The sequence below is a fragment of the Molothrus aeneus genome, chromosome 9 (assembly GCF_037042795.1).
Source record: "Molothrus aeneus isolate 106 chromosome 9, BPBGC_Maene_1.0, whole genome shotgun sequence".
Classification (NCBI taxonomy): Eukaryota; Metazoa; Chordata; class Aves; order Passeriformes; family Icteridae; genus Molothrus; species Molothrus aeneus.
The window spans coordinates 23500442-23524390 of record NC_089654.1 but is presented as its reverse complement, the minus strand read 5'-3'; the positions used below and the strand labels follow the sequence as shown (position 1 = coordinate 23524390).

The following is a 23949-nucleotide window of genomic DNA, read 5'->3' as shown; positions in this document are numbered from 1 at the left end:
GCTCTGCATTCACGTGACCCTATCCTAATATACAAATAACTGCCTTTAAGCCAAAACACACATTATGAAAAAATGGCTCTATAAATTTTGCAAAAAAAGTAAAAAATTTGCCACAAGTTTGATCAGAAAAGATTCATAATACAACAGAAAACACTAGTTTTGAAATGTTCTACATCTGCATTAAACAGCCTTTTTAAAAAACTAAGCATTTTTCACTTACACAGTAGAGTAACAAATTTTGTTAAAATTTGATCTTGACATCCATTCTTTTCTTGTCTGTTGACAAATCCAGAAAGATTGCTTGTAATGTAAGATTGCTTGTAATGTAAGTTTGCTAATTTCTGAAACAATTGCTACTAAAATTTGTTGATAATTGCAAAAATAATCATCTTCTTCAGCAAAATTCCTTTTCCTTTTGTGCCCAAGTGCAGCAGTAAGAAGAGAATGAAATGACTTCAGTACAAATTTAAGTTGACGCCTAATATCAAATTGCAAAATTCTTCAAGGATGACAAGGTGCAGCAGGAATCACCAGGCTACCACTTAAAAAGACAAATATTTTCAACAGGTTGAAATGGAGTTTCAAATGTAATTTTAAAAGCAGAAATGTCTTCCTCTGTAAGAGCCTCTCTGTCTCCTTGGACAATAATGCTGCAGTGAATTACTAAAGTAAGAAATTCTCTCAAGGGTTTATGTTCTCATTAACCTGATCAATTTTGTGCAAAACACAGATATGGATCTCAGGTTTTTCTAAAACTGAGCTTACCTTTCCAGCCACAGCAATGACTTGAGGAGATCCTTCCAGCAGTGAAGAGCACACTCTGTTTTACATCTTCAGCCAAAATTTTATCCTGTTTTTATAAATATATATGCAATATATACAAAGCACCAGAGGTAACAGAATGTTTTGTATCTTTTTCCTGTCTTTTTCTTATCTGAGTCTTTTAGGAAGAAACTGGAAGTTTCTAAACAAACACACGTACAGTGACAGTGAATAATTCAAGCAGTGAGTATTGTTGCAATGGCCTGTTACTATCCATACCAAAACAATCAGTTCACAGCTCACATGCTGCCTGCAGGACACCCAGTGAACTCCATTCCCCAGGTATTTCCTTTGGTTCGTGGGACACAGCAACACTGTCATCAACAATAATCTTCCATACACCTTTTTCCTTATATTGCTTCTCCGAGTCAAAAAAAAAGCAGTGCTTTAAAGACTTAGATTGAACATACTCCAGAAGAGGAACACCTTATATCCAAGAATATTAACTCCCCAAAACAATAGTGTGCCTTCTTTCTACCTTGAATTTAGAATGCATATCCTCAAGTCACAAGGCTGATGACCTCCATAGCCTAATCATCTTGTCCCATAATAAAATACCACAGAAAAAAGTTTGCCAAAATAAAAATGGGAATATTTATTATCTTTTCTACTAAAGCAATGCAGTTCTTTTGAGATTATACATTGGTCTTTGCAAATGTTTCTACAGCTAAATTAATACTTTTCCATTTTGTAAAAAAATTAGACACATACTTCATAAAAACAGACACAGGCTATGTCACCGAACAACTGGAAGGATTGTAACTGTTAGTAGGGATGAGCAAAGAAAGCTCATGCTTATACTTAAACCTCTGGCATTTGTATCATTATCACGTTAAAGTGGGACAAAATGGGGACATTTTCCTTGCACATTTCTGGGTCCACTTCCCAAGCTTTCAGACAGACTGTTAAATACTGAATGTGACCAGGAGAACCTAAACATTGCTCAGCAGTACTACATGCACAAGATGCAGGGGAAGGAGAGTCAGACCCATGCAAACAGTACAAGACAAACCATTACAACTGGCAAACGTGCACTGGACAAAAATTGAAGTTTATGAAAAGCTTTATTTGTTGTCATGAAAATAGTATCAGAAGCAAGTAATTGTATGTGTTTTGCAAAGTCATCTTCATTTGGCCTCCTGAGCTTTCTTGGCATTCTGTTTTTCTTTTGCCTAGAAAACAAGGGGAGATGATGTCAAGCTTTAACAAGATGAAGATCATTCTGGAGCGTTGAATGACTACACATTACATTTCTGAATATTAAAAATATGCTGAAAAAAGAAAAATTTAAATGTAAATTTGGACCCTTCAGAAGCATTCTACTACTATTTTACTAGGTTAGTGTATCAAGCCTTTTAAGAACAAATATAGGTTTAAATAAATTATGCAAAAGAAATGGATTAGGTAACTTATGTAGGGGAAAAGCACTATTTTAAAAACATAATTTAAACCTTCATTTTTCATACCTCCATACCAATTTCATTTAACATAGAAAAAACTCTTCCTAATGGAAACATTTTATGTCACAAGACAACACCACACTCAGACATACAGATGATCACAATTGAACTCTGAAATGCACCAAGATCTTAGTGGTTTAGATCTTTCAAATAAGTGGAAAAAACCTCCACAAAAGCTCCTGTCAAAATATTTGCAGACAGATTTTCCTAACTTATATCAATCATAAATAGTTCAAACTGGTAAGGAACTGGAACTTTCTTCCTTATGAATTTACTTAAGAAACAGATTGGGCAAGAAGAGGGGACAACTCAGAAGCAATACTGGCCAACAGCTTTCTGTCAAAATATTAGTTAATTCTGAATCAGTGGCTTGTTGCCACTTATTGAAGTGAACAGAACAGCTGAATCTAATTCAGTGATTTAGAATTAAGATCTGTTACCACCAATTCACTGGTAATTTACTTGTGAAAGCAGCTTGATGGGCATCATCAATGACTTCTGTTAACATCAAACTGGATTAAAACTTCACAAGTTACTCTCTTAAAAACTACCAGCAAATGTACCTTCCTAAATAAATTCAGCTAAAGAATGTACTCATTAAATGACACACAGCTCTTTTTTCACTATACTAATTCAGAGATCCTTTCTCAGTGAGTATAAAATCAGGGATCCTGCCTCTGGCACTCAAGCATAAGTGCACACCAGCACAGAGCTGAGTATAATTCAAGTACTTGACCAGTTTAATAACCTTGCCAAAATGGCAGAAACACTTATTTATTCAAGTTTTAATACAAACCTTAGCAGTAAGTCAATGTTAACAGCCAGATACCTTAGAAAGGGGAAGCCCAAGGCAGTAAGTGAGCATAGGAGAAGGGAAAAGGGAGGGACTGAATTCCCAGCATTGTGCCATGGCTGCCACAGGAGTGCAGGGAGCTGTCCCTGGCCAAAGAACTTGGAAGAATAAATGACATGGGCTCTTTTATTTAAAAGAGAAGGTATGAAGAATTATAGTAATATACTATCAGCTAGGAAATACTCACTTTTTCTACTAAGGGTATTAACTGCTGGTGCTCTGCTAGAGTCTTTAACAATTCCATGATGAAAGGCAGGTAGTTATGTTTTCTTCTAATATTTTCAATCTAAAAATAAATTAAAAGCATTAACAGAATTATTATATAGCTGAACTATCTTCTAGTCCCCATCCATTTCCTTCACATTAATTGCAAAGCTCCCACATATATACATATAAAAGCTGACTTGATCTTACAACTGTTCCAATAATTTCATCAGAAAAGCAAAGACTACATACCTTATATCTTTTTAATTTTTGGTTCTCTTCTTCAATTAACATCTGGTATTTTGCAACTTCTGATTGTATAGAACTTAACATATTACTACTTTGATCTGTATCCATAGGCTCCTCCTTCCACAAAACAAAAATTTAAATGGATGATGTTACTCCATTTTTAAATTTTACTTTTTTAAAAGCAAGTTTTGTCTCAAGGGTATTTATATCACAGAAAGATGCAGTTTTGTTTACCATTATAGGTACATACCAGGAATTTCTGCAGTTAGTTACAAGCAGGGACTGGGAAAAAAAAACAGTTCCAGCAGCACAGCAAATGAGTTAAGGCAGAAAGTCCAAATGTCATGGTCAACACTGTGCTGAGTGCTCAGCTCAGAGCTGCAGCACTGAGTGCATCCACACTCTGCTGGACACATCTCTAGCAATCACTCCCTGCTTTTTTGGCTGCTGCTCCATTGGGAGCAAGGAAGGGAAGTGAATAGTAAAGCCAACACACAGAACTGTCAGGGAAATACTTAAGCAATTTAAACTGCATGGCCTACCTCTGCCAGTTGCTGCTGTAGCTCTGCAATCCTCTGCTCATATATCATCTTCCTGTCAGACACAATAGCCATCAGGTTAAACCTTATCTCACCTTCACTGTATCTAAATGAGGAACAGAAAAACAAAACAACAAAGACAACCCGCTTTCAAAATTAGGTACCAACATGACAACTCAAAAGCCCCCTTTCTTGATTTCATTTCATGGAAACAAAATTTTAAATAGGTCTATTAAATTAAGTTGTGCTACTGATCCAATCTTGTTACAAAATAAAATCAGACCACAAATGAACTCTATCCAATGTGTAACTCCTAATTACCTTCTGTCCCCAAAATTTACTATTCCTGTCTGTGGTCACAAAATCAATACAGAAACTGTCCAAAAAAGAAAAGAAAACAAGACAACAGAACTTACAGAAGATTCTTCACACAATAGTTTTCACTTTTTCATTACTATTACATGTTAGAAAATATTGGAGACTTCTCCACACAGTGTGAGAAATACATTCAACAATTAGACTAGCAGGCCTTTTGGAGGTTAAGTTCTCCAAAAACAACTTCATAGTCCTGTTTTGCTTATCAAAAAAAAAAAAGTCTTCAAGCAAAAACTTAGAATTGTTTTCTAAAAATGGCATAAAAACAACTTTTCTTCTAATAAATTTGGGACTGCAGTTTGGAAACAGAGTTAAGAAGTAGCAAAGTTCCACAGTTTGTTTTTCTAGCTTAAATTTCTAAGACAAGCCATTCCGAAGAAAAACTTCAGTACTCTAAATACCAGGTGTATGGACAGAATGACTATCTAATAATTTAAAGTGCATAGGCAAATGTTATTCATGGTCATGTCACTCTTAGCTTTCACTCACAAAGATCCACAGCTGTGCAACAGATAACAATCTTCTTTTCCAGAGCACTCGTAGGATCTCTCTTCACTACACAGACACCTACTTGGATTAATAATGCAGCAGCCCAGTGTACTTGAGATTTATCTATCATCGCATTTGCCTCATGTTGGGCAACAGGTTCTCAAGTCACACATTGATATGCATAAAGAAATGATGCCTAAGTGTCATTGCTTAGAAATTCAGCAGCAATCCTTTAACTGAAGGAAGTTAAGACAAAGGAATTTTCAGGCATAGGGAAGGTGCTATATTTAAAGGCATCACGACCATTTACTTTTGTATGCGCTTCTCTATGACGGGCCGCACTGCACTTATCCAGTCATCCTGATGGCATGCACCTGGGGGAAACACAGAAAAAAATTCATCATCTTTGCAAAATTTAACAAAGGAAAAAATTCAGTATCATGGCAAAATTTATTTCAAAGTTGACTCATATCATTCAGGCTTATGCAGCAACTTCAGAGTGTGTAACAAGTTTTTCCTTAGCTACTGCAGTCTGAAATTACTTAGTTGGTTTTTCAGGAGGTGGAAGATGTTTTATTAATAGCAATATTTAGATAATGCAGTGACCAAAGCAATGGAAGAAAACTAAATTTTAAGGGCATAAGCAGCTAACATCTGTTTTGCTGATAACAAGTAATAATGGGGGGGGGGAAAGTATGTTACGTAGTATTTTTATGACACAAGGAGAATTAGTTGGTATGACAACATTGAAGTAGACAGCAAAGGAAAACACTATGGACAGGTACAGTTATTTAATATTAAACTCTTGATTTTGTCTATGTGGATGCAATATAACGTTAAAAAGTCAGGCAGAAAGAAAAATCATAAAAGGATATACGATAGAGAATTTGATTTCAAGTTATATGACAAGATACCCAGAGGTAATTTCCTAAGTTGAAAATGCCTCTTTTGCAATTTCAAGACCTTAAAGTAAATTTAGAGACTCAATCTTGTGACCACACAAATGATGTTACTGTTAGGTCTGAAGACTGTGCAGTACCTCTGGACAGACTAAAGACAAGATTAAGCAGCAAGCTGTAACTCAGCCTAAACATAAATAAAATTGTCAACAAATCTGGGAAAACACTCTGGGAATGGAGTGTGGAACATGTTGTTGGCAATGTATCAGACTCTAAAGTACAGACACTCTGCACAAGCAGTGCAGAGCTTTTCAAGACTCAACAGGGCACATATATCTCAAGAAAGATTACAAAACAGAAGCCTGTCTTACAGAGAACAAAGCTATTTTCTTTTAAACCATTAGGGAAACACTTGATATCTGAGAAGAAAGAGGGCAGTGTGTAAACACAAGCCACATAAAGGAAAAAAAGTGTCTGGAGTCAGCTGTATATATTCTCCCTTTATGTAAACTTCTGTCTTGCAACAAAACTATCAAGGTTTTGGAAGGGATTGCAGGACCTGACCATTTGATTACTACATGAAAAGAGAGAAAGCATCAGAGACATGGAGGAAGCAGGGAGGAAATTATATTTTCAGACCAACAAAACTAAAACAAATGACTGCAAGGAAGTACAAGTCTACAGCACATTCAGAAAAATTTCAAGATATTCTTTATTTTAATAAATAATATGCATTGAGTCTATAACATATGACCAATTTATTGCAAAAAGCCATTGTTAAAATAAAGAATGTCCAGCAAAAATGTAAAAAGTTACCTAAATCAATCGGTCCTTCCCTTAAGCCATCTAGCTCATATAGCCTCCCATTAACAGGAACATAGCTTACAAAGTGAAAGGCATCTTCTTCCTTTGCTGAAGACTTTGCATCAAACTCAAACATCTGTTGTCTGCAAAGAAAATTTAAAAATTTTCTGAGATTAAAAAGGATTTGCTCAAATTTTGGCCAGATTTAAAACATATGTTACCTGGCAAAACTGTTGTGAACTTGCCGAATCACTTCTGAGTTGCTCAGTGCCAAACCTTTCATCTGAAAGGAAGTAACAAAACATCTGTAAACCACCACAGCTGTAACACTGTGACACTCAAAATGCAGAAAACACCGGTCACTCACTGCAGCATCAAAGCTTTGGGAAAATTCTTTAAATTCTGATAAGGTCTCTCCTAGATGAATGTCTTGATGAGCACAGTTTAACAGCACACTTACTATGGCTTGAGTTGCACAGGCATTATTTATGACCTAGAAAAAAGCATGGAGAATTTGGTCAGCATTGGTGATAAAAGTTCACTCCAAACTGTGTTTGCTTTTGTTACACACACACTTTCTATGCTGATTCACATTAGAGCTGCACCCTAACACAGACTGGATTTGCTGCCTGGATAGCTACAGAAAAGCCCCTGCTATGGTAAAATCAGCTCTGCATGCTGTCATATACAATTCACTGATAAAACTCATCTTTCACAGCTGTCCTCAGAAACTGTCATTCCACTGCCTCACCATCTCTCTAAAATGATTAATGAAAGGCATAGAAGAAAGGCAAAAATCCTTGGATCCCTGTGGAAAAACACACAGTAATATTCAAAGCAAGTTGCCCAAATTGTGTTATCTATGGCCTTAAAAAAAAAAGTCAACTGTCCCAAGAAAAATCCTACAAATAATAAGATCTCCTACTAGGAGTAAGAGGTCAGAAAATTTAATTTGAACCAATAAAATACATTATGGAACTTAAAATTGTTATTAAAAGGTTTTATTGGACAAAAAATTTCAAGTATTCTAGGTAAAAGCATTCCAGGATGTAGATATTGTTTAAATGATGGTTAGCTGAATAACATACTTGCCCAATACAGCTATCCTTTTCAAGTTAAAGTTACTAGTTGAACATTTCATATTCCACTTTGAGAAAATATAAACAACCCCCTTTGTATTAAAGCCATGTCTTTAATTTTGTTTACCAATAACCAAAGTAAAACACTGAATTTAAAGAAAGAAGCTGCAAAGATTATTTAATATAATCTGAGATTTAACTAAATGCACTGTTATCAAATGGTATGAGGCCATAATACAAGACTTTATATTAGCAGTTTTTTCTCAGAAAGCTATAGGTTAGGAATGAGTAATGTATCATTAGTCTTTGAGACTATTTCGCAATTGAAAATGCTACTTCAAACTTTCAGAGAGGATGTGACTTTTGTATAAGAATATGAAAATTAGTTCAGGGCCGTGAATATGAAACCACTTCCAACAAGAAAGGAGAAAAAAACCCAAAAAAAAAAAAAAAAAAAAAAAAAAAAAAAAAAAAAGCCCCCCAAAAAAAACCCAAAAAAAACCCAAAAAAAAAAAAAACCCCAAAAAAACCAAAGAAAAAACCCAAGCAACCTGTTTCACAATCAAGGCTAGTCCTAACAAAGGAAAACCTAGTATGTTAATACTAAAAGCCATATCATAAATTTATTTTCTATATTTCAGAGTGTTCTCAGTTCAGATTATGTATATATGCAGATGATAAATAATAAAACACTTCTTAATTTAAGAAAAATGCTATCTAGTTCACTTAAACAGTAATCAAGGGAGTCAACTACACATTCAGAACAGATTACAGCAGCCAAAATTGAAATTAAACCAAGTGTAGGTACATCAGCTAAGGGCTAGAATACACAGGTGCAAAATAAAGGACATACAAGGAAAATCCATCAAGGGCAGAGAAATAATGAACCAGCAGCAGAAAAACTCAAACCCCCAGAGCAGCAGAATGGCATACTTTGAATTACCCTGTAACTTAGGAAAAAGAACTAAAGACTCTGAGATACAGCTAAGGAATGTCAGCAGAGACAGTGGTAAGCGGTAGGATGAAAGCAGGGTAGTCTCAAGTGCATCAGAGTGGGTGAAGCTGATGCAGTGTAATTAAGCTGACAGAGAAGCAGGAGAAGGCACAGACACCTGTGCTGATGCACTGTCAGAACAGTGCTGCTACAATGGAGGCAGGCTCACTACAGCAAACTATATTTGTAAATGACAATTAATACGGGGCATTATAGGAGAGACAAGACTGAATGGCAGCCAATTTTGCTGAAAAATCAAGATGGAACAACCAGTTGCTCTTTACAGACAACTCAATAATGGCTTCAAAACAAGGAAAGGAAATTTACCAAGATTTTGTTTAGCAGGATACAAAAGCTTGAAACAGAAAATAAAATCAGAGGGAGAATTAGACTTTGCAAAGAATTAATGGGCTCATCTAATATTGGCCTTCAAGCATATTTTGTATTCCAACTACATTATGAAATGAGTCTGATGAAGTACATAGGGATCAAACTAAACAAAGTCTGACTGCTAGAAAACACTGCAAAAGATGTGGATCTGAGGGCAACAGCCTGCAGCTGGTGAAATGAAAATACATTACAGAAATACATTCTAGCACTTCAGTCAAGTGAGAGGCAGGAGTTAAGGAAAAGGCAGCAACAACAGTCCTGTAGCAAAGGAACAGAAGGAAACGCAGGTGATGTGCATAAAAATCCAGTGTGTTCCAGGGTGTAGATGACACAGGAGAACACCAAGATGGAACAAGGGAATCTCTAGCTTGGTGGCTCACAGACAAGGTGAGGAGTGCACAGTGAGGATGTGACTGCAGGACCAAATGCAGGCAAGTGTGGGATTTGTCACACAGACACAGTGCCATCCATGCACACAGCCAGTCCAGCACTGCTCCACACACAACCTGGAGAACCCTTCAGGATACCCATCTCTCATTCCCAGAGTGTCTCTTACTTAGGGTGCCGCAGCAGTAGCAGAAAACATTATTTGCATTTAGCTAACATGATAATAAATGCAAGTTGTTCCCAAAAGATTTTTATTTGGACTTGGGGATTTAGAGGATTTTATGTATTTGTCCAGAAATACCAACATTTGCTTGGCTATTTCTGTCCAGGAAGTCTCGGTGAGGTTAGATTAGATTGATCAATAAGCAAGACTCCAACTTAAAGCAGACACTCAGAGTTAAAAGACTGTGTAGGCAAAAGTTCAAGGTGTATTTTACAATACTTGAAAGAAAACTGTAACATATATATACAGAAATGTATCAAGAGAGGATTGACCTATCCCCAAGTGAAGCTCAGCTTAAACTGAGGAACCACTTGATTAGGCTACTCTCTAAGTAAGATGCACCACTTCCTAAGTATGCACCTTTCTCTAGGGATCTTTTGGATCAACTTCAGGCAGAAGCACTTGAAATTCTTGACTCACATCTTCTACCTGATGGATTTTGTATTTTGCTTTTCAAAAAAGCTGTGGACAAGCCTGTGTTGCAATTGGTAGTATAACCAGAAAATTCACTTACAGAACATTCCAACATTATAGAACAGTTGGTTTTACAGAGCTCAACATGAAAAATTCAGCATTAGCACGCAGGTCCACAAATTATTCTTGTTTAGAAACCCAATATTATTTTTTCAATTTAAATTTTGTTAGAGTACAGATATAATCTTTCTACAGCTATATTCACTTACTGAAAATCTCTTTCTGATTTGTTTCATGTCTTGAAGTTGTACTTCTTGTAAGTTATTTGTTATCCCAAACTTAGCTTTAACACAGGTATCTGGTCTATCTTAATGTTACCAAATCTGAAAAGGTCATTTGAGTTTGAAATCAATTAAGTACTGGAAATGTAAAAAAATACATATACTTCCATTAGTGCCATAAACATAACTAGAGACCAATGGTTTGTTATTAACAGTATCATTTATAAGACACTCCTTCTGAAGGTATTCCCAATAATGAATTCAATGTTCTGTCATGACAATGCAAAATAAACACATGGCACTAGGAAAGGCAGGATACCAATAGTTCCATACTAAAAGCTGAAGAATTTATTAAACTCAAAAGAAGTAGTTTCAGATCTGCAACAATGGCATTCTTTTTTGTCCAGAGACACTTCTGCAGTGCTCAGCAGAGAATGCAGCTCCTCCAAAGAGTGTGGCAGGGAGCTGAATACATTGAGCAGCTGTAATCATGTATCCACTGTGTGTGAAAACAACAGCAAGGGCCCAACTGAAGCAACACAGAAATCAGGAAATTCTGAGTTAAGGCTGAAACTGTATCCTTAACTCACCTCACGGTGCCTATGTATCCTAGCTCAAAGGGTATGTAAGATCATCCAGAGTTCTCTGGCCTCAACTAGAGGACCAAACCATACCTAGGCACAACAGGGAGGCCAAATTCAACATGAGTGCACATCAAAGTGACTATTAAAAAACACCCCTTTAATATGCATGCATACAAGACAGACTTCAAAATTCAACCCCCCAACAGAGTCGTGATATAACTTGGAACAAGATCTAGTTGCCATTTGGAATTCAACTACAACATCACTATGGAAATGGAAATGAGGAAAATGGGAGCACGCACAAGCTTCTTACCAAAACCATGTCTCCTAGTGCAATTTTCAAGATGTTTTACTAGACAGTTTGAGAGCTGTAGCCTTTAACCTCTAAATAAAGTTCCCCATAATGAAACAATTTTAAAAATTGAACAAATAATAAAGTTGAACAGAAACAAAATTTATCTTCTCTACTCAACTCTTGTTATATATTAACAGTAACCTTGTCTTGCTCACACAGGATTCAGGAAAACACTTGAAAACATGCCTGGAGTAAAACCCATTGTACCCAATGTCTTTAGATGGGGACATTTAAAAGAAGAAAACATGTGAGAAAAGAAAGAGAGGCAAAGACTTGTTGAGATTTTTCAGGCTCCAGTGTCATGACAGTTTTGAAGATACAGATCAACAGATCAATAACCTTAAATGTCATAAAAATTGCCCTAACCAATCTATTTGTTCTGGGATTCCAGCCTACAAATGAACATAGTATAATTTTACATCATCCCTTTTGTAATGAAGAAAAAGGTCTTCTGGGAAGACCCTCAAAGCAAGCATAAAATTTGGCTTAAAACATACAGAGGAAATAAAAAATACACATGAACCCAGCTGCAAGATGGCTGGGAGGACTTGCTCTTTCACAACACAAATATTCAATACCAATGCTCATCTTGCTTTGTGCTCCTGGGTGACTCAGACAGATCCAGACTGTGGTTTTGAGAAGTGCAGTAACTTCAGCACTACCACAAAGAACCCCCTGTTCTCTCACTTAGCAGTTTTGTCCTGTCCAGACCTGCTGAACAGACACATCTCACAGTACAGCAGAGACCAGCCCAGATACCATGCACAGAGAACTGCTGGGGGATGAGCTTCACTGCCTCACAGAGTTTCACTGCAGCCTGCTCTCAGCAGCAGCAGCAAATCATAAGATCAGACACACTCAAGAAAACACTAAATCCTCAAAACATTGCTTGTCAAGTTGGATCTCTAACCCAGGCTAACTTTCTTCAGTGTGAAAGTCACCAGAGCTAAACTGGTATTAAAGAGATTCCTCCAAAATATCCAAAGCAGTTTCTTTCTGTTGACTTTTAGTAATAATTTCTCTGTACCTATTTCTAGTTGTTCAGTCACAATAGCTCAGTACAGGCAAAACTGAACTGATATGAAACACAAGCATATAGATGTCTTCAAGGAATGTCTTAATTTTGCAAAGCCACTGCACTTGACTGACAGATAACAATAAAAAATGAAAAATATTCTAATCTAAACTTTTTGCAAATGACTTTTGAAACATCTCTTCCACGCCATCAAGTGGCAAAACCAGGCAGTACTATTATAAGAGTCAACATTTCTAGAAATTGCTTTCCATGCTAAAATTAAGAGTCACTCCAGCACACTCTCTTTAAAGGCAGCAGGTAAAGGAAAGGGACAATTAAAAATGAGGTTTCAGCTTAAGAACACATTAAAATATGAGTGCTTCAAAGAAGACCATAAAATAAAGAAGACTTTTCACTGTTAGCCTTTAATTTTGTGGGGCTTGCTATCAAATCTACCATTATCCAAATTTTGTGATGTACATTCTGCAATCTCATCTTAAAGCTCAAGAAAGCTCCTCTTAGCTATTGCCTTGAAACACAGTGTCAAGCTTCATAAAAAGGAAGGAAGTGGAAAAGGCAAAAGAAGTGGAGCAAGCAGACAAATGCTTTGAAACTTTTCAGCATTCATAAGAACAGCAATTCTAGGACAACCTCAGCTACTCACAGGAAACAAGATGAAACCCCTTGAGTGAGGGAAAATTCACCTTCACTTTAAAATAAAAAAACCCCCAACATCCTCCAAAAAATCCCTCTATAGATTCCAATCACAACAATCTCCTCCTACCATGGAACTACCTTTTGAAAGTTACATCAAGGATTTTCTCTGAGTTCTTTGCCTCATGGCTGTTCTTTGGTTACAGCCCAAGGCTACTAACAGTATGTTTGGTTAGGTAGAAATCACAACCTAAACCAGTGTCTGTGAGAGCTACCAAGCTACAATTAGTAAACTGCTACTGATCACTGCATCATAAAGATCTTGGGCAGTGCTTGGAAGGACTCAAAAGCTACAGCAGGGGAAGAATGAAGAGAAGCAGCATTAAAAAAGCTGATCCACAACAGCATGATCATAAAAGGAATGAAACAGAAGTGCAGGTACAGAGTGGCCAGGATGGCTATTTGGATTGTTTTCCATATTTCTATACTTTTACCTGGAAGTGTGAAGAGATTTTTTCATATCCTGAAATTTACATTCAAAATTTGCATTTGTGGTGGGAAATAAAACAAAAAAAAAAAAAACTACAAAAAAAAAGCCCACCAAACCCCCCAACAACTAGACCATGTAAGAGTCTTCACAGAAATCATAATAATTTGCCCTTTGATGTCAATGTTTTGCAATAAATACCCATATTAAAATACTCCTGCTTTCATTCTGATCACTTTCTCTTGCTTTTCTTTCTTGCAAAAAATGCACACAGCAGTCTGTTAATTCTAAGACAAAATTTCAGTACTACTCTGTATTTAATAAAACACAATGGACTACATCAGCTAAACCAATTTTGCAGTGATTTCTAATTTAAATTCACCTTTCTGATTTGAATACTTAAAACTTGCATGCCAAAATGGTCTGCAAACCCTTGAAGGAAAGCATATACTGCCTCAGCTTCAGAGCACTTGAGAAAAGTAAGAAATAAAAACAGAACCAAAATAAATTTCTTCCAACAAGTTGTTGAAAGTGGTTTCAAAAGATGTAATTTGCTCATCCTGCTGAGAACATTTACCAAGTCCCTTCTGCACAGAAGACTGAGTTACTTTATGGGTGAGAGCTGACAAATAAATAAGAGCTTTACTCTTCCATAGCTGCAATTCTTGTCTGACTTGACAGATCAAATTGATTTGCTTTGTCAATACACAGCTCCTACTCTCAGAATCTGCTGATTCTGCAAAATATTAATTTCTGTGTACACATGAATAAAAAATAGGGTTCTTTTTGGTATTAAAAGTTATGTTTCATCACATATCTGAAACAATTACTTAATTTCTCATACCTGCTTAGCAAAAAATATTGTATCCAGTCTGGAATCCTGGACAACAGAACCCGCTGGCTCCTCTCCGGGCTGCCACTTGAAGAGAAAAATCAGCCCATGTACTGGCCTGAAAAACAAAATTTATAGTAAAAAGGTCACCAGGACTAATGAAAAATATTAAAATTATCTGTACTGTAGTTTACTGTATGCTGGTATGGTAATTCTGTTAATTCTTTCTAAATACCAGGAACTTACACTGAAATTTTCAGATATGCTCTTTTAATTAGGCAGGAGACAATTCAGGCTTCTTTCTGTAAGTGCTAAACAATCCTAATCTGAATTAGCCTTTAGCCACTAATTTTCAAAATTCAGGACCAGTTTTCCTGGTTACTGCAAGTTTTACAGTTGCAGAACTCTCATTTGAATTGGTGAGTGATAAACAGCTATCAAAGCAAATATCAGTCATACACAAGAGCAGGAACAAACGTTTTGGTAATCCTTCTAGACACAGATGAAATGCCCAAAGAGGAGCTCTCCCAAAACTTTATGCTTTGAGTTAGCTCACCAACAAGTAAAAGAAACCCAGTTTTCTCTTCTAGAAAAAACGTGTCTTGCCTTTCAGACTGCTTGTCTTTTACTACATGTTGCACTGTATTCAGTATTCCCAGAACACAGAAATTTATCAGTAAAGGAAATAGGTCTCACAAAATCTTCAGTTACAGTAAGACAAAAACTTATTCATCGACTTAAATCTAAGGTCATCACCAAAAAGAGGCCACAAATGGTTTTGCTACAAAAGACAAACATACACTTATAGTGCACAAGAAACTTTTCCTAAGCTCTGACCAGGAATCTGAGATGCATTTTTTCAAATTCTCTCAGTGGACCTTTGTCACAGCACTTGTCACAGTTGAGACAGCTACAATTAAATTGGGAGTATTACCACACAACTTCAGAAAGCTTCAACCCATACACAGTAACACCATGTCACTTCAGAAGGCTGCAAACTCTGTCCTTCTTGTTCTGTGGCCCAGCCTTTTATCCCCTCCTGTTGATGCCCTGCCCCTGTGTGCCCTCTGCTCCCTTTGGTGGTTGCTCAGTGCCCCTGGGCACTCCATGGCTCATTGCTGTCAGTGCTGCTCACCTGCTGCTCACAGCTGCACCCACTGGGGATGAGGCTGGGCCAGCCCCACTCCCAACCACCACACACTGTGTGCCTGCAGAGCTGCTGTTTAGAAAACAAAGATGCTTCTATATTCTTTCACTCCCAGTGTTTATACATTGTGTAAAATATTGCAGGTGTAATGGGAAGGGAGGAAGGAAGCTGGCCATCCCTCAGGACTGGAAAGACAAATATCTCCCAGGATATGCAAAGCTGTCACTTAATGAACAAACAGGTAAATGCTCTGATAGTGCAGGCAGCAAATAAACCAATTCATAGGTAACAGTTCTGCCATTCAGGTGTTGCTGGTCAAACATCTTCAGTCAAAAATTCTACAAGTACATCCTCTGTACCAATTCCTGCATCTTTTGAAAGATTAATCCTACAAGTATGGGATATTTGCACAAGATACAAGAGTATGATCCAGGTTAAATGATATTTTCCTCTTAAAATCCTGTATGTAAACATGGATAACAGCATGTTTACACATGGACAAAACATTAAAAGAATTAATGTTGCTTAATGAGGGCAGAATTGTTCCACATGACACAAGTTATAAAAAGCTTATTTGCCTCACATCCATATGGAAGTGGTTCTGCAGGAAAAATGAGTTACAAAGGTATGTAAGCACTGGAAAATAATTTAAGACAACAGAGGTAACATCCTGGGATGTGAGGAGCAAGGAACAGAAATTCACCCAAGAATTTGTTAAGAGCTGAAAGGCAAGCTAATGGAAAAATCATTAGAAATCTACTTCCACATTCTAGCTACTATCAGCATTTCTTTCAAAACCTGATTAAGCTAGATTAAGTACAAAGCATTAATGAAAAGCAATTTAACTGCCAGGTATTCCATTAAATCAAAATCCTAACAAACTTCTGTAGAAACTAAAGGAAAAAACACAAACACAAAATGCCCCAAACAAAAGATCCACCAAAAGTACACCTGAGTTTAGTACACATTCTTTCAGAGACTTCAGACAAATGTGAATAAAAACCATGTGCCTTACTTCAATTTTTCAAAGTTCTCTGGCTCCAAGCTCCATATTTCTTCAACTTGTGCTCCTCTACAGCCTGAAATAAGGAAAAAACAGAGGCTTCTTCAACTAGCTCATTTAAAAAGGGATGCAGCCAGTAAAGACAGACATAAGTAAAAACTTATGAAAGAAAACACAAAAACATTATGCAATTTTTACAACTAGTATATCCAGGCTATGGAAAAGTCTATCTGTGGGCTTTATAATAGACCTTGATTAAAAAAACCTGAACAAGACAGGCAGAGAAACTATTTCAGGAATTTCTGAACCTGTGTATGGTGATACTGTCTTTATAAGAGAGTTGCATTTAAAGAAGCAAAGGAGCTTAAATATTTCTGATCACTTAATGTCCTTTGCTTAACTGAAAACAACACTGTTTATAAAGGCATTATCAGCAAACCCAAAGCAGAACTTTAAACACCTGTCTCCAGACAAAGACCTATGGTAGTAGACCAAAAATGCTATACACTCAAGCAAGACATTTGCCTAATACACAGCCAAAAGGTTTAAATATTTAGTATGTGGAAATTTCATTTATTAGCTAAATAAAAATATAAAAGAAGCACGTCTGGACTTTGTTTCTGAGAAAAAGACATGACAAACTATGAATCAATGAAACATGGAGTACAATAATTTTCCTTCTTTGGCTGAGAATAACCTGGCTGCTGTAATAACCATATATTCCCCAAAGACTTTAAACGCAATTCAACACAAAATTTAGCATTCTGGAAGGCCAGGCAGCCGCTTGCAGGCTACCCAGCCACTGCCAAGCCCCACAGCTCAGCCTAGGCACAGCCCTTTCTCTGAATGTCCTCACTCCTGGGGCTCTGTAACCCGAACACCTTCCCAGGGAAGTTCAGATCAGACATTCGGAGGAATTTTTTCAAAGGGCTGATGAGACGTTACAACGGGCTGCCCGGGGAAGTGATGGAGTCACTGCCCTGGAGATGTTTAAGGAAAGACTGGACATGGCACTCAGTGCCCCGGTCTCGCTGACAAGGTGGTGCTGGGTCATAGCTTGGCCCCGAGGATCTGAGAAGCTCTTTCCAAGCTAAAGGACGCTGTGACTCTCCGCGGCACGTCCCTGCCGAGCGTCCCGCAGCAGAGCAGCAGGTGCCGGGCCGAGGGCCGGGCCGGGCCGCACAGGCCGCGCCGGGGCCGGACTCGGCGGTGCCCGCAGGCGGCCGGGCCGGGGACATCACGGAAGCCGCACTCGCCGCCGGCAGCGCATCCCAGCCCCTTCCCGGCCCCGCAGCAACCGAGCCCCGCATGCCCTCCCCGCCCGGCAGGGACAGCGGGCTCGCGCCCAGCGGTGCGGAGCAGCCCCGCGGAGCCCCCACCCCTGCCCGGCCCCGCTCGACCCTCACCGAAGCCCTTGATGAGCTCGGTGAAGACGCCCGGGTCGCTCTCCATGAGGCACCACTCGCCGGCGCTGCTGCCCCCGGACATGGCGGCACTGCCGCCGCTCAGGCTGCGAGGCCGAGCCGCGCCGCTCCCTTCCCGGCAGGACCCGCGCCGGGCACCGCCATGGAGAGGCGGGGCGGCCGCAGGAAGCGGCCAGCGGGACTGGATCCGGGGCAGCTGCGGGCGCGGCCGGCACCGCCCCGGCCGCGGCAGGGCCGCGCCGCGCCTCGGGGACGCGCTGCGGGGCGGCTCGGGGGCGGACGGCGGCTGCGGGGCCCTCGGGCGGCGCGGCGGGGAGCGGGGCCGGCCCCGAGCATGGCTCCATCCGGGCACCGCGCGGGGGGCGCGGCCCCATCCGGGTCCCGGCGATGCTGTCGGGGCGCGGCGGGCGGGGCCGGAGCGGGAGACGCGGATCCCTGGCGGCCGGAGCGGGACGGCCCTGCCCGCCCCCCGCGCGCCCGCAGCGGCCCGGCCGCCGCTCGGTGTCCCCGGTGCCTCCCCGGCCCATCGCCCCGCGGCCCCCGGCGCTGCGGCATCGCCCGGCCCCGCCCGGGCCGCGGCCTCGCAGGCAAGTGGCGCTTCCCGGGCTGCAGGGGGAGCGGGGTCCCTGGGCCAGCCCCGCGGGTGCGGGGGAATGCGGCGAGGCCCGGGGGGCAGCTCCGGAGAGTCCCGGGGCGTGAGGGGCCCGCGGGGTGTTCCCGGGCGGGTCTCTGGCGTTACGCGTCCTCCCCGTCACGCGTGTTTATCGTCTTTATGGAGACTGACAGCTGCCAGCGCAGCTCGCCGGGTATCCGCTTTAGGTGCTTCGATCTCCTAATTCTGCCCTACGTCAGCTAAGCTGCCTTGGCCCCCCAGTCAGTACATTTTATAAAGCAGACAGGCTCTTGCAAATTCTGCTGTAGAAATGCGTGGGCTGCTATGTGGTTCGTATAATGGGATATCTTCTGTGCTGCCGTCGTCCACCACTCCATCCATGGTTTGGAAAGTGTTCCCCTGGCATCCCAGCTGACATAGAGGTGCTTATTTTCTGAAGTATGACAACTATGTGGTCAGAGCTGTAGCACAAGCCTGATTTGTTACAACAATGTAACTCAATGTGATGGTTGTAGTCTTTCTGCTCAATTAACTAGAAGACGTTCCTTATAGTCTTCGGGTTAATGCTTATACAGAATTTAAAGGACAGAGAAGCAGAATTCAGTTCCTCGTAGACTGAAGTATATGTGGTTTTGAAGTATTCAAAGGCAATTTGAGAAGTTGTCTTTAAAATGTTAATGCTTTTTTTTTTGTCATAAAAGACTCGACTTTTTCAGAGTTTAATTCCATGAGATTTTGCTACAAAGTTTCGATTAGTTTTTAATGTAGCAGTTAAACATAAGAACTTAAATTAGAATTTGTGGTTCTGTTAAAGCTTTTTACTTTAGGTGTTTTTTTTCATCCATCCGTGAAACTTGTCGGACATTTTATTTCTTAGGAAAGCTAGGACAATTTGGAAAAGTCATCAACATTAACAAATGTCGACTTAACTGAATCATGCTATGGTACAGCAACATCAAAATATTGACTTACTACTCCACACATAACTGGTGTATAGACTGTTTCAGAGTAGTCAAAGTCATACTTTACTTACAAATTTATATGGCAGCTGAAATATAGTGGGTTTTCTCTTTCATTAATAATGGTGAACAGCCACAGAGTTTAGTTGGGCAATTTTTGTTATGAAACTCCTAGTCTGGGACTTTTAAGAATTGCTGTTTGCATTCCTGTAGTTCAGAAATTCAAAGTGCTTATGGAGCCAGGATATTGTTGATAAATCCCCCGCAGGTGTTTTAAATTCAAGTTCCCTGCTGCAGCTCAGCAGGTGAAGCCTAGGCTTATAGTAAAGCATGTGTTAAGTGAGCATCTGTGTTTATCCACCTGTTAGGGTGAAAGTTGTCTCTGTTGTATAGGTGTTAAATGGAAAAATAAGCTTGAGGTCTGGGCACAGGAGAGGAATGGGTCCAAGGCAGGGAAAAGCTTTGGGAACTTGTGAGGCTGGGATGTAATACAAGGTTAGAAATGGCCAAAATGACTTGAGCAGGCCAACTCAAGTGGTGTATGAGTAAGTGCTTTTCCAGTAACTGCTGGTGAAGTGTAAATCTTTTGCTGTAACTGTTTAGTAGTGAGATTGGTGGTTTGCATCAAGCTATTATGGATTTCAAAAGTAATGTTTAAAATACAGGTTTATTTTTAAGAACTTAGAATTTCTGTTAGACAGTTTTTGGAAATTGCAACAGAATCTGGGTTGGTAGCTTATAGCATATTCCTAAGAAAGCAAATTAAGAAGCTAAATATCAGAAAAACTATTTGCAGCTATCTTTTCTATTATGGGTTGGGTCAGAAGCATATGGATGCAGGTGTATGCCTCTTCCCAGTGTTGTGAGTCCATGAATAGCCTGGTCCATACAAAATAAACATACAAATTATCCATTGTTAATATCTATAAGAGTTTTCCCTCTGTGAAAGCTACAGCAAGAAATCATTTTCAGCATTTTATATACATGGAGATCTTCACATCCATGGGTGAGCCTTTATGCTTCCCATTCTTATTTTCCTTCAAGATAATGGTGTTTCTCAGTATCTTTCATGTACCATTTTTTTCCTGATAACTAAAAGGGTGCTTACTGTGATTTCAGGATTTTTTGTTTGGGTTTTCTGTGTTTATTATGAAACATTATTGACTGTGTAATGAAATGAGCTAATGGAACTGTATTGAAATAAAATATCTTTAGCCATGAAAAAGTCCTGATCTGGTATTCACAGATGGGGAATACCACCCTTGTTATTTTCAGTGTATTTTCATGCTTCAGATGTCAAGATAAGAGTCAGTTCAACCATGATGTGTATTTAAGTAGGTTTGGCAGGTGGCACATGCTTAGAATACATAATTCTAATTGAGCACCGATGCTCTAAATAATACAATGAAAGATATTTCTTATTAATTTCCAATGAAACCTGCTTTCTTGAACTAGGTGCCAGCATATGGCTTTTATTTTTATGATTTTATCAGTTTGTAGAATGTAGTGGGAGCTCTGATGATTGCTGTTTAATTCTGGCTGCAGATTAGTGCAGATATGCAAAATCAGAGGAAAGGCACATTTCTAGTTGCTTGCAGAAAAGGGGAAATTCTCTGTCAAAGAACTAGGGAAGTTGTTTGTAAATCAGAGTGTTACTTGCTGAAACTGGGATGGGGGAACCCTCTGTCTACATTAGTGGCATTTATTTGTGCTACCTTATCCTGGTAAATGGAGCAAAATGGCTTTTATTTGTCTTGACTATCTGAACAAGCAAAAAAAGTCAAAAATAGATATCTGCAATTCTTGAAAACGGAAAATCTTTGAAATGCCATTTGTGTGAGCTCAGACTTTAGTCTCTGAATTTCAAGATTTATATGCAGTTTGATGGAGTGGATTAATGGGTCTGCCTTTTTGGCTTTCAGTAGAAGCTCTTGGTGCTATTCAGTGATTCAGTGTAATTTTCTTGTTTGGTGAGAAATGAATAAACTAAATTTATTATTGTGCTATTAATGTTTTGGAAGTAGTGGTGATGAGCAATTTTCTTACCTTTACCCTGCTAATCTCATTTCACCTGCATTTCCTTTATTTTAAATGTCCCAGCTTGATTTTTGCTGTGCCGGATGTTCTCCAAGTAAGAGCAGTGGTGTTGCCCTACAAATATTACAGCTCTCTTGCAGCTCAGGAGTATATAAATAGAAAGACCTGAATGATTGTGAATTTTTGTGCTGATTTTTGCTTCTTACCTTCGAATGTAAAGCAGTACAGAATCCATCATGTCCCCGTTTTCTTGGATCTCACTTGGAGCAGCAGACTATTTGAGCCTGTAGCAAAGATAATTTGTTCTTGAGCTGCTCAGTTGTTAAAAAGCTGTTGTCTAAGCCTCACTGAAACCTACCATATATAAACTCTCACAAAGTCTTCCAACTAAACAGTTTTTCCACATCTTAGTTGTTCATTTTAGCCCCATTTTTCTTCACTTGCTCGGTATTAGCAATTCTTAAGCAAAATAGAGCAGGGCAAGACCTGAATTTTGAGCCATTTAGTCTGCAATATAAAAATCTACCTAAGAAAGTAATGTAATGTATGTAAGAAACACCAGTCACTTGTTTTTAAAATTTTAAAAGTTCAATAGTAATAAAATGGTTATAAAAATAGCAATACAATTAGAGTAATAATAATTTGGACAAATTGAATTAGGACAATATGAGACAATAAAGACAAAAATTACAGATGTCCAGGTACCTTTTTCTGGGCAGCACAGCCCAAACAGAGGATTAACCCTTAAAAACAACAGCCTGTTGCATATTCATACATGGTGCATAAATTCCATTCAAACACAGGGTTCTATCTGGTCTGTGTCAACTTCTTCCTCTTAATCCTAACAGCACCTTTGAGGTGAGAAAAAGTTCATTTCTTCTGATAAGAGGGCAATAAATTCTTTTCCTCTGAAATATTTAGGTGTTTTGGGGCTGCTATCTGGTGCAAGTGCCTCATTCCTTTCTTTAAAAAAATCCCACTAACATAGTTCTTATTTTAACGACAAAAGTTACCTTTTAACTACAAGACTACATTTATCATATTATTAAAAAGTTAATACAGCACTACTGTACTAATCAATACATCAATACTGATCAATACATCAAAATACATATGGTAAATATTTGCATAGAGCTATATACTATGCACTTTTCACAATACATTAGTGCCAAAAGGCTATAACACCAGATTGTAGGAACCCAGGGCAGCCAGGTCCCCTACCATGGGGCTCAGACCCCCTGGCACGGAGCTCAAAACACCTGTGGTTTTGATTATGACCTGTGGAGGAAATTACCAACCTTATATGAAGATCAGCAAGCCACAACACTTAGGCAGAATATTAGTGAAGCTATCATGGGGTGGAAAAGTTTTTGGGGTTTCTGGTATGGGGGTTCAGGAGGCAAGATGGAGGGAACTGGGTGTGTCCAGCCATTCTCCTTCTTCTTGTCCTCCATCTTCTGCTGTGATGGTGGCACTGGTTCAGAGTAGAAGCTCAGTGTCTAACATAGGTGATAGGTATTGGAAAGTTATTGTAAATATCATACATGCAGTTTTTAGTATAATGACATAACAGTGCCCCAGAGGCAGGCAGTGTTGTTGTGATTATAGTGCAAGAGTTCTATTATGATTACATTGCAGAGGTTCCATATTGCTAGAGTTTCTTACCTCCTCGATGTTTCTTGTAGGCAGCTCCTCTAGGCACTGGCTCTTCCTTGTCCTCACAGCAGCCAACTGACTCCAGTTCCCCTCAACCACCCAATCCACTCTTTTATAACACTCTTCTTATTGGCTACAGCTGTGACCTGTTAAAATCAGGCCTGCTCCTAATCTTTAATAATTAACCCAGCTGCAAGTCTTTAGGGGTGAGATTACCTTCTTTGTTACCTTTATTTACTTATAGTCTATCCTCCTACACAGTGTTCCTGGAACTGTCTTGCAGGACAGACCTCGGCAGGGCAGGAGAAAATTTTTTATAGATAAGCCGTGATAAACTACCTTGAGATGGAGAACTGAGGAACTCCAGCTCCTTCTTCAAGTGCTTGGGCTGGGAAAAGAGACTTTTAACAATTTCAGGGTCGCAGTGACCCAGAAGGGCTCTGAGACCAGATGGTTTTTGTGTGCCACTTATTGGGGTTAAATAGTTTCTGAGTTGGTTTGAAAGAAGTAAGTTAGTCACTATTATAACTTAGAGAGTTTTTTGTTTCTTTTCCCCTAAATGATGCGTATTACCAGACACGTGGAGTATGCTTAAATTCACGAATAAAATCTTAAGATGACAAGCTCCTAGACACCATGTATTTACTTTACTAAAAGAGTAGTGAGCCGCAGTTGTTAATGGGAGGTGTTGTTGTTGCAGCAGAGCCTGGCAGCGTGAAGG

General features: G+C 39.2%; 1 protein-coding gene across 3 annotated transcripts; it reads right to left on the bottom strand.

Moving 5' to 3' along the window:
* Positions 1-1392: 1392 nt before the first annotated feature.
* UCHL5 (ubiquitin C-terminal hydrolase L5) lies at positions 1393-18119 on the bottom strand. 3 transcript variants are annotated; one of them, XM_066555428.1, is made up of 11 exons: positions 17946-18115; positions 16552-16615; positions 14402-14507; positions 7062-7187; positions 6916-6977; positions 6707-6837; positions 5302-5365; positions 4131-4233; positions 3592-3705; positions 3323-3421; positions 1393-1994 (listed from the first exon to the last, which is right to left on the bottom strand). In XM_066555428.1, exons 1-11 carry the CDS (start codon positions 18025-18027, stop codon positions 1950-1952), a joined length of 996 nt encoding a protein of 331 aa, XP_066411525.1. In that variant the 5' UTR covers positions 18028-18115; the 3' UTR covers positions 1393-1949. The 3 variants fall into 3 exon arrangements, with proteins under 3 accessions (XP_066411525.1, XP_066411526.1, XP_066411527.1); XM_066555429.1 differs by having other exon boundaries at positions 7155-7187; XM_066555430.1 differs by lacking the exon at positions 3592-3705 and having other exon boundaries at positions 17946-18119.
* Between the last annotated feature and the right edge of the window lie 5830 nt (positions 18120-23949).